Raw genomic sequence first — 16,659 nt, forward strand, 5'->3', positions numbered from 1 at the left:
AAAAGCGAACCTGGGGACTGAACTGCTCCTTTGGTTATGACAGAAGCAACACGCCTGACCGCCAAGTCCTCTCAAAGAGCTTTTATTGCAGTCAAGGGAATTTTTCTTTTCCTACCCCTGTGCTTTCAGGTGTTAAGTGCATCCCTGTTTTTCAAGATCCTGGGTATGGAAAGACACAACGATACAGATTTCTACCACTGCTGTTTTTTCATGACCTGTCTTGCCAAAAGCAGACAAGAACCTTTCCATTTGCAAAACTTAATTAATGCAATGGTTTACTTTACAGCTGGTGCTCAGATGTCCAAAGAAAATTAATACTCCCAAGATCACCACAAGGAAGTGGAACAAGATACCTGCCTTTGCCAAATCAGCACATTTAATCAATACACTACTAAAGAATCATACAGTTCCATTATCACTATTAAGCGTAGCAGCCAGCACTAAGTTGCCTTTCAGACCATACAGAAGAAACACACATCAGACCTTATCTCTGAATGGAGAAAGGAGTGAGGATGTAAAAGTGCAGGCAGTAAGTGCTCTAACTCAGAAAAGCACTGCTCAGTTCCCATGGAAGTATAGCAGGGACAGAAATAAAAGCATGTGCATGCAGAATTGAGCAGAAAGGGGGAAACCCCAAAGATTTCACAAAAGTAACAAGAACTACTTGTTATCTTAATTCTGCACGGGGATGGGATGGAGCTGAGAAGACAGTTGGGGATGCTGTAGTGTTTTCCCACCTAACGGATGATGTTCCTTTCTTAAATCCACCTCTCCGAGCACTTTGGCACAGAGACTGGTGAAGTATCTGCACAGAATTTGCTTGTGCTCCCAAGCCACCTCAAAGCTGTTCTGACTGACTACAAAAAAGTGCAAATTGATAATTTCTCAGTATTAGAGTGAGATTACAGTAGATAAAGTTTTCAATGAATGCTTAAGCTTAGAAGTCCCATTTCCTTTTGGGCCACAGCTGCCCACACCAAGACCACAGGAAACAGAGCACAGAGCATAGTTTTCACTCTGCAGGTTTAGAAAACAGTTTATTTTCTTGGCAGTATTACTGACAGCTTAGTATGAGGTCTTTGACTTTCCATCCACTTGCCCAATACCAGTGCTACCTCTACTACCACGAGCTAGCAAGTTTAGTCCTTAGCAAAAGCATCCAAAGAAAGATCCCTTAAATATTTATTCCTACCTTCTAGGAAAGGGAGGGGGTTTTATCTCCACATGTAGGAGCTTTGTAACTCTGAAGAATCTTGCATTTCATGGTGCAAGACTATCATTTTCCTGATGGCAGGCTCCAGCTACCTTTTAATAATCTCCCTGGCTGACAAATTTTCTTCTTCAAGAGAGCTGCTTTTCCTGTAATAGGGCATTTACTGGTTATTTTTTCCTTTTCAAATAACCCATAATAATAATATTTGCAGACACAAAACATCAAACAGCCTCTCCTAACAGTGGTTGCTAGGTCTAAAGCTCTAGCATGGTCTGGATCCCTTATGAGTTTGTTATTGTTTCAGCATATGCTCCTCGAGATGGCAAAATAACACCACTACGTGTTTGCTGGCATAATGTTTTGAGGCATGTAATCAGTTGCGCCTCTCTAGCAAACAGCAGCAAATAGCATACTCCTTAAGTTTTAGAAAAGCTGCTTGTGTGGCAAGTGAACAGCTGTGGAATTTTCTTTTTATGTTACTTTTGGCTGTCTGGTCCAAACAAGTGCTGTGGCAATGTCCTTGTAGTGTCCCCAAAGTGTTTGTGCCAAAGGACAAGACATACTGGGCCTTGCAAACACCACATCTGGGTATGCCAGTTTGCCAGTGGGCATTTCCACTATTTAGCCTCTATCACCAAGCAGTGCCAACCCACAGTCCCTAGTGCTCATGAAGCAGGTACTCCTCAGGGGCCCAATAACTGCAAATATTAGGACTAAATGAGAGGTTTCAGTATTCTGTCCCTCCATGTCTTTTGAACAACCACATATGCAACAATAGAAAAGATGCCACCAAGAAAGAGACGCATGGCTAGAACGCCTTAGATCTGGCTAAGGAAATCATGATGAAAACATCTGTCTTGTTGAGAAAGTGTGGCTCGTTTTTGCGAGAGGGACAAAGACAACAGTATTAGCAGTCAATATCTTTAACCTTCATCTGCTGCAATGTCTGTGTTTCCATCTGAAGAGCACTCCCGTTTACTTGCTAGCAAGCCAACCTGCAGGGAGATTACCTTGTATTTGGAAGTGTCCCAGTTGTGTACCAGCCGTGCAGGGATGAGGAAGCTGTCATCCACGTGGCAGGTGCTGCAGTAATACCACCCGCTGTAGCTGCACACCTTGGCTTTCCCATTGGACAAGCCTATGGAGCGCTGACAGCCTGGAGAAGAAAGAGGGGAAAAAGTCTGGGTTTGTACACCACGCCAGAGGTACACACTCAGGAGGCAGTAAGAAAAGTCTTTATTCCCCACATCTGAAACAGTTTTTAAATTTTATTTGTTTATTTCTCATAACCTAAAAACAGAGGAATAAATATCTGTATTCCTGGACTAGCGCTGAACAAGCATACACTAACTTGGGAACCTCTGACAAAGAGTTCAGAGAGCAATCAAAGGATACCAAGCACTTCTCAAGAAACAAAGGCAGAAGACCAGCTTTGAGACACTGGACATTTAAAAGCCACAGTCATCTGAAAACCACGACTTGAAGTTTAGACAGAAAACACCAGACCACAGAAGCACTGTGCGCTCGCTCCGGGCAGCCGGGAGGGATGCTGGCTTGGCAGCCACGATTCAGCCACAGAATTAGCACAGCCCACTCATATTGAGAACCAGTGGTCCTTGACTAGCAGTGGTGGCACAGCTCAGTTTCTCCTTCTGCCTGGATTGCCCTGTGTCTTACGAGGCCTGAGGTCTGTCTGCTACTCTTTTCACAGCTGGATCGCTTGCCTCTTCCTGCGCCCTCCTGTGTGGAGTCCCTGGGATAAGACTATGTAACTCTGCTGCTTTACTTGGAAAGAACTAACAAAAAACTCCTTCACCTGACCACCTGTTCTCACAAAACACATAGAAACTCAATGTATTTGACACCTCTGTCTTTCTCTCAGCTGTGGCTTAAATGAGCCAATAGGTTCAATTAATACTAGAGTGGAGGGTTGAAGACGGACAGCACAGTCACATTAAACAACCTGCTCAGGAAGCAAGGCTAAAAATGTTTGGATAAGATATAACGAGACGTCTGTGGTTGTTACTAACACCTCTTTGACACAGCACACATGACGGTATTTCTTCATTCCCTTCAAATGTTAGTGTCCCCATCTGACATTTACAGCTACAGACACAATTAGCACCAAAGCCCCACTCCAGCATGTGCTGGATGCTCAGACGGTCTCTGCTGGAGCTGGTTAGTAATGAGGATTAGCAGAATCCTTGTACATCACTTTTACAGCAAAAGTATTGCTTAAACAGGCAGAAGTCAACTGACTGACTGCTTTTGTCAGTATAACTGATTTTGTTCAGTGTAATTATGTCATTCCCACTGAAGGCACCTTTTTCCCTGATTTGAGGAGCGATTGCATCTCAACTGCTCTAGGCACAAATTAAACTCTTCCTTCTCCTTCCCCCGCCCTCCATTAGCTGATGCTACCCTCTCCACTCTGCTCTAATCAAAATAATTGTAATAACCTGACCAATATAATAGGTTCACTTCTTCCTCTTCCACCCTCCTGAGCCACCTGGACATTGGTTCTCTGCAATACACACTGTCAAATTAATCAGTGTGCGACACATCCCATTCCCATCTCACTCTCCCCTTCCCTCTTTTTTGAAGTGAGGATATGCAGTTTCTTAAAAAAGGCAAATATATAAACAGGTCATATAATTAAAGAGACACTTATGTTAATGTCTCCTGCTTTACCATTCATAAGATTAGAGTGTAAGTATAAACATATATCTCAAGTGATACAACTCAACATGTGTAATGCAAAAATGTGATCTCAGCTAATAACCAAACAGAAAACCCAAACATTATGGCTGTAAACTATTATCATTGTAGAAATAACTGTTGTATGGTTAATATTAACAGAACTTTTTGCAAAGCAGTACTTTTAGGGCAGAAGGAATGTACGTATGCCTTTTGTAAGGGTAAAGTCAATTCAACTCCTTGCCACTCCACAGGCTGCTGGTTTGTGTTAGTGCCCCAACTCCTCTCCGTTAGACTGAAGCCAAGAATAAGCTAAACTCCACTTCGAATTGCCACCATCCCCAACTAAAACGTTCGCAGTTGAGAAGTCACCACCTTAAGGTCTAATTTCTTGCAGCCTCCTAGAGCCAGAAACTCATTTTGGTTCACATGGAGAGTTTCCCCAGGAGAGGAATGACAGAGCACACAAGTCAGAAGAACTGAAGGTCTACAGGGTGAGGAGGGTCTCAGCAAGCAATCCTGGATGCCCTTCCCTTCAGGAAGGGTGGTTTTATATGAAGGAAAAAGTGGAAGAAGTTTCTACCCAAGCAGCATGCATTGCCTCCTCCCTTATTTCAGCCCTTCTCTGAGCCCATGTTTGTTTTCTCACTCCTCAGAAACACATTTTTACACAGAGTATTTCTCATTCCTCTTCATATTCTCATGAAAATCACAATCTGCAAGTTTTAAGATTGGAGTATTTCAGATGAGAATGTGGCACTGGCACCTACCTTGCATTTTCCCTTACCTTACAAGCTTTGCTGTTTGAAAATCACCATCCTTTCCATTCCTATCTGTTGTGATTCATAATGATGGCTATTTCTACAATCCTTTCAAATCAAGTTATCAAAGCACTGATTTTCTTTGATGTTATGCAGTTCAAAGTGATGTAGTGTGACAAACATATTTCTGTGGCATAGACCACTTATGCTACTTTGTTTTTGTAAGATGGAGAAAAAAAAGAGCAAGAGTGAGAGAGAAGAGGAGGAAGGAATATCTCTTGTGGCCTAATGCCCTTGGAAATCCTGCACCTGGATATTCAGGTACATAAACTTGCCATCATGTTTACCAGAAGCAAAGGCAGTACTGATTCCTGGCTTTAAATTCTTGAGCATCCCTCCCAGCACAACAGTCAGATGCAGCTGGACCACCTCGGAAATCAGTAACACAACTCACCAAATAGTTGGGATGGAGGACAGGACCATTGCAAGTTTTCAGAGAAAACATTTACTTGGCTATAGCTACAGAAAGCACCTTACACGGGATGGGGGGGGGGAAAGCAGAACAAATTCCACCAAGCATCTGTCGCCTGTTCCTAATGCTCACACAGAATATTATCCGTGTAACATCTGTACAAAGGTCTGGCAAACCCTGAGCCTAGAGCAAGGAGAATACTGGATATTTACTGTTACCCAAATTCATCCCTACCTAAAGGATGTTATAGAGCAAGCTGCAAAGGGAAAAGTGTAGCTGTAGGTTTAGTGCTAGCAAAGTGAGGGAAGGAATAATCCCAAACCTTTCATCACAGAAAATATAACAAAACAGCCTTGGAAACAAGCAAAGAAAAAGGGTTAGAAAAAATAGCAGCAAGAAAGTGCTGCTGGGCACAGATGAACCTCTCTCAGCAACATGTTTGTGAGCAGAGCACGAGCGTCAACATAAAGAGGTTCATCTCCAAGTGCTAAGACTTTGGGAGGAAAGGAAGGTGAGGTTAAAAAGCTGTAACAAGTCTTTCTCCTTGACTTAAGGTGGTGGTGATGACAGTATGGAGGAAGAATCCAAGACACTGCAATATAATTCCTCTTCTGCAAAGTATGGAAAACACTACCTCTGCCACTTTAGGGGGTTGCATACTCCTATGGTCAAGGAAGACACACAACTATTCTTTTTATCCAGATACCGTTTTCTTTAACCTTTTAGCAAGAGAAGATTAGAGTAGCTCCACACTGAAACAGAGACAGTGGAAGACCAAACCAGAATTAAGTACATAACCGTTTTTTCTTATTCAATCAAGTTCCTTGTCCAGTATCAGGAAAAAGCAACTCCCTCGTGATTGTGACCATAATTAAATCTGTGACAGATTAGCTTAGAAGTTAATCCATTTAGAAACAACATACAATATGAAAAAAAGAAAATGACCCACAGACTTCAAAAGGCTTTCAGCTTGATAAAGCCATAAACAGACTAGGAAGGAGCACAGCAACAAATTTTCAGAGTGTTAGATCAGACATATAATGTTGCTCTAACTAATCCACACAACCAGAGAGAGATGGTGAGAACTTCCTGCAGCCTTGTGTTTCTGTACATCTATTCCAATCCACTCCACCATGGGAAAACTCAAACTCAGGAGAAAGACACACTAAACTTAAACTCAGGAGAACAACACACTAACAACCCACCTCAGTTCTCCCTCCTGCCCACCCAGTTGCAATATGCGTTACACTTTGTGCTTTTCCCAGTACTACTTTCCTGCCAAAGCAATTATCTTTCTAAAGAAATAATCAAAACTCATAAACCTCCAAGCAAAGTCTGACTCTTTACTCACCTTGCCTACTTTTTTGTGAGGTTCTTATGGGCTTTAAAAAAAAAACACCACCACAAAACCTTCACAGATTGAAGGCAGAAAATTTTCCCTGTTGAAGCCATGTGGATTTGACCCTATCCAGTTATAATTATCTAACCAACATATAAATCCCGCATTATTTATGTCAGCAATGTACAAATCCCACTTTAATTATAATCTAGATCAGCTCTTCCAGAAATAAGGATGGATTCACTAGTCCCCAACTCCCACTCAATTTTTTTTAACCAGACTCCAAGGGATGGACCAACCACTCTGAGTCAATGGAAAGCTCAACTATTAGCTGGTACTCAGCACTAAGCCCTAAATTAAGAGCATTCCCACCTTCATTAGTGCAATATGAAGATATAGTGCATGACCTTGTCTCTCCTGTCTTGCAGAATCCAGCTCAACTAACTTAGCTCACCCACTCTAGGCTGTAGTCTGGTCTGGGGACACAGGCCACTCCAGAGAGTGGTCTGTCCCATGCTCCTACTGATGTCTCACGGGGCACAGGGTTGCAGAGCGTCTCTCCGAGGGAGATGAGATGAATCATCCTTTAGACACCAAGGTTTTCTTCCAATCAGTGAAGACTGGATTAGCATAGACATGCAATATTTAGACTGCTAGGGGGAGCTGAATTAAGCAACACGCTTTACCTCATTGAGGTGGAACACACAGAGCTGTGACCCTCTCCAAGAAGACCAACAATGAAGAAAAAGAAAAATTACTGGTGGAAGCAAGCGATCTGATAGCACTTATACGTGCATACACAACATTGTGCATGCTTGTATTATCCTTTATAGGAGATGCCATACAAGCATGCTGCAGGTTACATAGCTAAATTCTGCCTTCCCAATAAAACTAATACTAGTTAACCCTGCAAATGTAACACTGAAAAAAACATATATATCAAAATGCAAGCTAACACTCTGCATACAGAAGAACAAAATTCCATCAATAAATCAGGACTAAAAAATAATAGCTGAGTGTCAAATGGCTGCAACAAAACTACAGTTTTGGAAATTAGCTTTTTATTTGCTTGGATTTCCACACTTGAATTTCACCAGAATATAGGTTCTTTTACCTTTAGTGTCAAATGCTGAGAAGGGCCAAGATGTCATTCTTTCCAGAGAACTTGCTCCAAGGGAACTATAAACAGCCATAAAGACACATTTCACACACAGTTATAGCTGTGAATCCTTTAACACATGGCCAGTTTGCATCCTCCTACTGCATCCTTTCAACTCCTCCTCCCCATACCCAAACCAACAGTGCTAAGGAAGAATACCACACACCTCAAGCTAATTCACTGTTCTTTCCCCCATGCCCTTACACGATTATTCTCTGCAATATCTGGTGCTTTGCTGAGACTCTGAAGCGCAGCCCGACAGAAGAGAATGGGAGCTCCCATGGAATGACTTATTAGCAGGATTCAGTAATTCACCAGCTCTTTAGCCAGGGATGGGAACTGAACACACTCTCTGGGCCAGCCCTTGAAGTCTGCCAGCTAGGACTAAGTACATAATTTGAGCATAATTAATAATGGTATTCCCATTCCTACAGTTGATTACACTCAGTTTTATATCCTGAGAAGGCAGACAAGAGCAGAGCAAAGAGCAGGCCAGCCATTTGTGTGATCAGGGTAAACCCGGTGCCAGCATCCTCAGCTGGGACCAGGTCATTTAGAAAAAGGAGCCTCTACATAACTCAGTTTTCATTTCTGCTCTGCAGTTCATCTGAAGTCATCTTACCCCTGCACTGTTCATTCATTTACTTACACCGAGGTTTGCTAAGTTTCACTTATTTGATACAGCAGCTATTAACATAACTAGAAATAATCAGCTCTGTTTCTGCTTGAATATACAGCCAGTTTTGTACCTTCTTTTAACATGAGGATCAACTGTGCAGTAAGTGTGGATATATATATTTTTGCCAATGCTATTTGGCTGAATTTCTTCTTGCTCACACATCACTACCACAGCACTACCTTGGGCATACACAGTATTTGGATTTACACAGCACAGGTACTGATCAGCCAACTGACACAGCAGAAGGTCAGTCTCGGAAACTGAAACCTTCCCATCAGTTGGCCCGCAGCTTGTTCTGTAACTTCTTTTACATTCCCCCTGATCTGATCCACAGTTCTGCCGATAATACACTGCTTTGGCACGTGACAGAAGAGAGGGAAGCCCTGCCAATGCACGCACAAATGCCCTAGTTTCATGGTAGTGGACCTAAAGCAGCTGTATTTTTCTTCTGTACTTGCCCCTTGATGCTCCACACGCCCATGTGGATGCTCCGACGCCAAGCAAACACACCGAGAAGCATTAGGAAGGGCTCCCTGTGATGCCAGCTTCTGTGAAACCTCTGAGATTCCCACACCTTTACTACCTCCTCTCTGTTAAATTTTATTAAAACCATCAGGTGGATTCAAATCCTGTGAGGGAGGGATAAAACTGCATTATAATGTAAGATTTGTTTTCTTAGGAAAACAAATGAATAGTCATGTCTCAAACCAGTTCAGGGGCCTGGTATAAATTGCAACTGCAGAAAAAGAGTTATGCAGATATAACCTGTCTGAGCCTTCCTGCGAAGGCAAGGCCTTTATTAGCAAACCTGGCTTGACTGATGCAAAAGATGCTAGCCCAACAAATAAAGCTGTCCCTTGTAATGCAATTCATGGGGAACGTCTGGGTTTTCCAGAAAACTGGGGAGGTAAGGGTTGAGGGGAGTGTTGGAGTTTTTGGGTTCTGAAAACACTTCCTTTTGCCCAGACGTAGCTTTTTCCATCCCAACAAAGGTGAGAGTTAGACACTTAGACTCCCTGGTTTTGGCATTCTCTACTTTGAACTTCTTGCCAAAAGATTCATCAAGACTAGCTTCACTCAATAAATGGACCAAAAAAAAAAAAAAACCCAAGTAACCAAGCATTCTTTGGGGCAGTGGAACTAATACCCAGCACCCACAAGCCAGGAAGAAACATGGCATAGCAAAGGACAAACATAGAGCCTGCGCTGAGAGTAGAGACATGCTCACACACAGCACAACTGAGCTCAAAACAGCAAAAGAAATAAGCACAAATATTTTATTCTTAATGGAAAAAAACAAAACAAAACCACACAAAAATGCTGAAACCCGCAGAGTCGCTCAGAAAGCCAGATTAGAGCAATGGGGTCACCCATCCCCATACAGGCAGGACAGGTGTCCATTAAACCTGCCGGGAGGAATGTGTAGATTTATCAGCCAAGACATTTTCATCAGCTGTTCTGCCTGCAGGGCCGAGGCAAAGCTATCAGTAAAACACCAGCTGAGGACTGCACAGTGCACATCAGGGTGCAGGACACGCACCGAACTGGCCAAGTACTCGGCTAAACTGCCTTTTTCAGCCGGCCAAGTCCAAACCAAATCCTACCAAAGGGAAAATCCCACTCCGCAAAGGTGCCGGCCAGATCCCAAGAAGGTGAAGGACCCAACTTCTACCAGCTTGGACAAATCTAATAGCTTTCACTGCCATTTTCCCTAGTCAAGCCATCTTAAACTTGTGCTGCAGAGCTCACCTTACCTCTGGAGATTAAATAGCTTCTGTGATCATAACTGATCACTGGTAACAGCTTTAATTAACTCAAGCAAGTAAGAGAGATACCATGTGGTATTTTCTGATCTTTCCCCAAACAAGAGCTGTCACAGGGCGAAGCACTGTGGACCCGCAACCCTATGTTTTGAAAGACATAGGTCCACTGTAAATTAAGTGCTCCTTGCTACAAAAATTCAAGTCACCCTTCTCTGAAAACTTTCCCCCACTCCTCCCAACAAGTCAGCGGCTTTGTTTAGACCTGGTGTATTTTCCAAATACTAATTTAGCTGTGGACAATGGTTTTTTGCTCATCTGCCTTTGGCTAACAGAAAGTTTAGAAATATCACTGTTAGCAGTGGAAGTTTTAGTTTTGAATCAATAGAAAGAAGGCCTGAAAGTCACATACAAAACTGTAAGAGTACCGTTAACACATGGTCTAAGGTGAATATACTTACACAATAAAACCTTTACAGGGCGAAACGCATTCTCAGGGGATTTTACAGAGTCATAAACACAGGGAAGGCAAAAAGCTGCTGAAGTCTTGGAATGAAGACATCAATTTAAATGAAACCAAGCACAAAATACATACAGCACTTAAAAAGCACAATCCTAAAAGCCCTGAACAGGTGAGAACAATTGTTATTTGGGACTAAAAATGTGACAAGAGTGCTGACAACTTTCCAGAGGACCTTCTGGTATTCTGTTATTGTGCTATGTTTGCTAAGAATTGTCCCCTAGTATTTTTCGCTCAGTGCCAAGTTACAAATAGGTGCTGGGTGTGATGACAGTTCACAAAGTATTTGTTGAATTCAGAGAAGGAGCACATATGCTTTCAGCTATCTGTATTTGAGTAGTTTCAACTATACGGCTTTTTGAGAAGTGAACAAAGTCAACACAGCACCTGAGTAATTTTTATTTTTTTTTTAATTGCACTTGTTGGCTTGCAAGCTATTAGGAAAATCCTTCCTTTTCGCTGAGGAGAAAAAAAAGAAAGAGAGGAACTTAACTTTGAGCACAGTAGGGGCTGGTTTCAGAGCACTGGGGTGAGCCAGAGCAGAGGCTGCATGACCTGGACATGTTGCACTGGACTGTCCCCCGACATATACACGATCACAGCAACAGAGGCACAAGGACTCTCAAAAGCCAACAGCTTTCCACCCGCTGCTCAATCTGACAGGGCTGCAAGCTCAGGAAATAGCCCATTTACTAACCTTGGCTTCTCTGCACCTCGTGTTCAGTTCAGCCAGCCAAGCCAGTGGAGCCCTAATAGCAGTATTTATCCTTTTGGCAAGTGAGGAGACATGGAGAAAGCAGGGAGGAGAAGACAGAAGACAGCCCAGAAGAGGAGCAAGAAAAGCCACACAGACAAACCAAAGGGTGTAGAGCACATTTTGCAGAAGGCGGAAACTCCAACATCCATTAGGACTCGCTGTCTAAGCAATAAGGGTTCCTGGCAGACACAATTGTCTTCACTGGAAAAAATGTTTGTTTTAATAAAGGACAGGGAGGAGAAAAAAAAAATGGTGAAAAGGAAGAGAGACATCAAAAGACCAGGAGCCATGCAAAAACAGGAGGCAAGGGCAGAGGCTGTTTGTCTTCCCCATCTATGGAAACACAAAGGCACATGCCAGGGAAACAGCAATAGTGAAGGGCAGCTCGGGACATTTGCCCTTATAGAGCTCAAGGAGAAACTCCTGCCTTTCCCCAGGAGCCCACAGACAGACCAACAGGGAGTCAGGACACCCATGGGAGTACTTACAATTGGCTACCGCTGTCTACAAGATGCTGCACTTGCCAAACACATGTTTTGATGGAAGTCACCTCACCCCAAATTTGTAACATGAACAATTTGGGGATTTCTCTTGAATCCAGGTGAAATAAATACACAAAAAATAATAACACTCCCTGCAACAGTTCATTCTAACATGATGCGCGTCTCTTAATTTCCTACATATTAAAGAACAAATCATAAAATCTGATATTTACCAGCTTGGCCTTGCAACCAACTTTCATTTCATAGCCATTTGAAGACAAGGGGTAGGTCCCTCCGAACTCTCACCTGAGCAGATTGACACTTGCCACTCTTGCTCTGAGCCCCAAACACTCCCCACGGGAACATCACTGTACCCCAGCAACAGGGCAAGACCAAGCCTGCAGTTATATGAACATGCAAAGGACACAGGAGGCTGCCACGCCTGTGCCAGCAGTTTCTGGTTAACCACACGTTCCAAAATGTATTGCTGTTCCAAGACAAAAATACAAATAATGGCAGCAAAGGTAAAAAGGTTTCTAAAAATATGGCTTTCCACCATATTTTCCACCGTTAATCAGTGGCCTATTAGCTTATTTTTGGAAATGATAACAAATGAAGTCCTGCCCTCTGTAGTAAGACAAGCAGTTAGAAATGTGGGGCAAAGCTTTTGTATCTGCTGATCAAGTAAAAGAAAACTTTTTTTCAGTCTGCCCTTCTGACTCCCATTGTATCAAGGGTTTGTCCTCCCTGCCCCACGACTGCAGCTGACACCAGGCCCTGGCTTCTATCATGAGCTGAAAAGTCCTACTCAGACTCCAAGATAAACTTGTCAATAGCAAGGCACAGACATTCACATTCTTTCCCTACCTGCTTGTGAGCCTCAGCTGTTTGTCTGGGAGCAGCCCCCTGAAAAGCTTTTACTGAGGGAGAAAAGGAAAGGGGGATGTAGAGGGCATTTCAAATAAAAAAAAAAAGTTGGGGAGGGGAACCCTCCAAAGACTGCAAAGAGTAAAAAAAATAAAACAGCCTGTCTCCATCAGCTCTTCCCAACAACCTTCTTTATCAGAGGTTCATTGTCAATCAATTAGCCAAGGCAGCAGGGGTCTGGAGGGAGGGGGGTAGCTCAAGAGACAATGGTCTGCCCTGTTGTATTACTATTTAATCACTTTTCCTAAATAAATAAAGCAGCCCTGAGGTGCTGTCATGTCAAGGGAATTTATAACAAAAAAACCCTTCATTTTTCATTGGTCATTACTTTTCCTTCCCTCCCACCCCTGCAGGACTAGAGAGGGTTATTACTGTAGCCTTAAGTTCCATCTTTGTGCTGCTTGCCTTTGATTCCCACTCGGACCTTGCCACTTTCTGGCACTAATTTGTTAGGCTGAACAAAGGAGGGATTTGTACCTCCTGTAAGGTCTCAATTAGGAAAGGCTTCTGCTGTATTATGTGCCATTGGGACAGGACACAAAGACGGTAATTACAGGAATTTGCACTAAATGGCTGAAGAATTCACAGCAAAACTTTTCTTCCTCCCCCCTCCTCATCCTTTTCCAAGCTTACCCCTCCCAGCAGCCCTGGGGAAAACTGCTCTCAATGCCTGCAAGCTGTAATTATCAACAGCAGTCCCCTCAGGTTAAACAGCAGCCCAGGCTGAGCAGCAGCACCAAGTGCCTGCAGGGAGTGAGGAACCGGGAGAGAATCCCCGCTTGCTGGTGCATCTCCGAGGTCTCCTCAGCACAAACTCTTCTGAGCCAGACAAGCTTCCCCAGTTTCTCCCAGTTATAATTACAATTATTCGTTTCTTTGTGTTGTGGTAACAGCTACAGGTTCCAGCCGACTCTCAAAGAGCAACTCTAAGGGTCTCAGATGGCAAAGGGTCCGCTCCTACATCCATTCCCGTCCTCAGGTACAGGGAAATCCACTGGCCGGCTTCTCAGAGACTCTCTGCAACTCACACTTCTTAGAATAAGAGCGTTCGTTCAGTTTTGCAGATCAAAAGGAGGCCACATGAGCGCTGGGAATGCCTCATGTGTATCAGAAAAAGACTCCGTGCAACCCTGACAAGGTCAGAGCACCTTATTTCTGCGAGGAATACATACGTGAGTGAGTGCAGATGAATCTTCCAATGTTTGGGAGAGGAAATCCCCCCCTTTCCCACAGAAAACACTGCTCCCTTACTATATAATGCAAGAGTAAACCTATTTCACATTGGAGACATGCATTTTGTCACAATCCCAGGGACTCATATTTTTGAGGAGGTCACTGGGGATGCACACTCAAAACTCTCCTGGACCTCAGTCAGAGGATAAAGTAAAACTACAATATTTTCCTTTACTGAGCTGTGAATTAAAATAAATGAGGAGAAAGGCATAAAGTTTTAATGTCATCTCAGGCATTAGCTTAAAATGAGGCTGTCAATTCCGCTGTGTTCTGAAGTTTCACAAGGCTGTCAGCTGGGTAATACACCGGGCTGGATCCATACTGGGGATACTTATCTGACCCATTCCCAGAGTCTCCCTGCAGCTTTCACTCTCACAACTACCGTTAAGGGGAAGACATGACCATTGTCCAGCAGCGTTCAGATAATCAGAGTTTCAGCAGTAGTTTGCCACATAATTGCTCCCATGAAGTCACATAAACAGTTTGCAGCCAAGGACAGAACTGAATTCAGCTAGAAGCCCCAATATTGTGACCAAACCATTAACTGTGGTGAGGCCAATCTCCACCACGCTTCAGCTACCAGGCGAGTGCCACGCACTGTGGAGAAGGGAGCAGGAACAGCACCTGTGGGTGACTGTCAGAGAGGGGTGAACCCACCCACACCCACGGCCAGTTCTGAGGGCACCCCAGTACTTCTGGGGCTCAGGTGTCCCCTGGGAGAGGTTCAGACCAGCCAGCAGGTTCTGGGCCCACACAGACCCCCCTCAGAGCCATATGTGGTTCCAGATCAACAGGAGACCCCCACATCAGACAGCCACCCACCCCAGAGCAAAGCGGGGAGGCAGGACCCTCACAGCTCCCATAACAGAGGAAAACTCTCCAGAAAAGATGTTTCTGATACACAACTAAAGCCAGCCACACAGTACAATTTAGGCACAAAGTTCCCAAATTTGCTCCACAAAAGTGCCCTTTCTGAAGTAAAAGGACAAAGAACTGCATTCACATGGGTCCTGGCTGTTTCTACTTTATTCCCAAACTGGACAAAATCATGCTTTTGCCTCACACTAGAGTCAGCAGTCAAATTAACTGAGATTTACAACTAGATACAGAGGCTTAAGGTCGTATTTTCACCCCTGCCTCAAGGGAAATGCTGAGCAGATAAGCTCATGCCTGAACCTCAGTAGTAGAACACGTTGCCAAATGATGGTGTTTCAGGGAAGCATATACGCTTTGAGGAGTCTCCCCAGAACACTCAGTGCTCAGCCCCCAAAACAACCTGAAGGAGATGCAGTAATAAAAGGAAACGAAAGTGCTAGAAGTTGGAAAGTTGCATTGTATCCAGAATACAAACCCCTTTGCTTATGGACCACCTTTCCAGTGTCCTGAAGCAAGAAAACAGCCCAAGCAACCTGTAAAGCAGCCCTGGCCTGTGTAGTGCTGTATGCTGCACATGCAGGATCCAATGTTTCAGCACTGTTCTTGAAATGCAGGTGAACCCCTAAACATCACATAGGTTCTTCACATTTTACAGAGAGCAAAGGAAGGCTAACACGCCAAAGTGTCTACACTGATAGTGAGAGGCAGGGAGTAGCTGTGTGCTGCTAAAACACATGCCTGCTCTTTCAAGTGATTTTATTTTCCTGCAGAAGAGCGGCGGGTGCAAATGCTGCAGCCTGGTTTCTTACCTGCACACCTGAAGCTCTGAACAGTAAGCCCTCTCTCTAGGGACAGCGTGGTGAGGATGCTCAGGAAGCTGGTGGTCACAGATTGGCGCTTGCTCTTTCTCAGATCGTTTCCAAAGGGCCGATCTCCGGGTTTGTTCCTAAGCGTGACCTGTGGGTTCTGAGTTAAACTTCTAGTAGCATTGGCTGCTGTTCTCAGTGCCTCCATCCACTCCTGGGCCCTCTGACGAGTCTCTGCACGCAGGCGGAGGACATCTTGAGGAAAAATGACCTGAAAGCAAGAGTCACAGCCATCCTGAGTATCTGTCTGGACTGACAGGCACACATCAACATTGTAGCTCAGCAGAGGATCTTCATCAAGCCTACCCGGTTGGAATGCCATGAGATAAGACCTGTTCAAGACAAAAGTAAATGCCTTCCAGTTATTCTGAACAGTTAACCTGTAAAGAGTCCCTGATTTGAGAATATTTTGGTACTCTTTAGTGTTTTCAGTCAAATTCATGGATAAGAAGAGCTCCATGGGCTTCTCTAACAATCCATTGGTTTGGGAAAGGTCACTGTTATTTTCAGGCTTTGGCACATTCTCCAGTTTCTCCTGCTGCCTCGTGAAAGCAGGCACAGAAGTACGCACCGCCTCCCAGAGCTTCTGTCCCCAGTCCAAAGCCTCCCACGAGGACTCCGCTTTCAGCTGTAGCTGCGAGTTGTCTGACAGGATGGCATCCACCACCTTGGTTTCAATGCAACCAGTCACAGTGACCCTTTGAAAACGCAAGAGTGGATACATGGTGGGAAGAGTCTGGTTGCCACTGCTGTCCAAGCAATACAAGTACAGTTTGTATGGGGAGAGCTCAGCGTAACAGGTTTGCCAGTAGCTGTCATTGTCTCTTCTAACTTCTAAGTATCCCTTCTTCAGAATGTTTGGGAACATTGGCTTGTGTTCTGGAAGAAACAAAATGAGAATTGTTGCTATCAATTCTT

General features: G+C 44.0%; 1 protein-coding gene across 4 annotated transcripts in view; it reads right to left on the reverse strand.

The window, feature by feature from the left end:
• Window positions 1-16,659, reverse strand: part of PLEKHM3 (pleckstrin homology domain containing M3) — an 83,966-nt gene that overhangs the window by 47,449 nt on the left and 19,858 nt on the right. For all 4 annotated transcript variants that reach the window (XR_014184477.1, XM_082056965.1, XM_082056964.1 and 1 more), the window contains 2 exons: window positions 15,685-16,620; window positions 2,224-2,369 (listed from right to left, as the gene is read on the reverse strand). Coding sequence is in view for 3 of the 4 variants with exons in the window: in XM_082056965.1 (XP_081913091.1) it covers window positions 2,224-2,369; window positions 15,685-16,620 (1,082 nt within the window). In the remaining variant the exon portion in view is untranslated. The remainder of the gene's footprint in view (window positions 1-2,223; window positions 2,370-15,684; window positions 16,621-16,659) is intronic.

This window comes from Streptopelia decaocto (genome assembly GCF_964273445.1).
Source record: "Streptopelia decaocto genome assembly, chromosome: 6".
NCBI classification, from domain to species: domain Eukaryota; kingdom Metazoa; phylum Chordata; class Aves; order Columbiformes; family Columbidae; genus Streptopelia; species Streptopelia decaocto.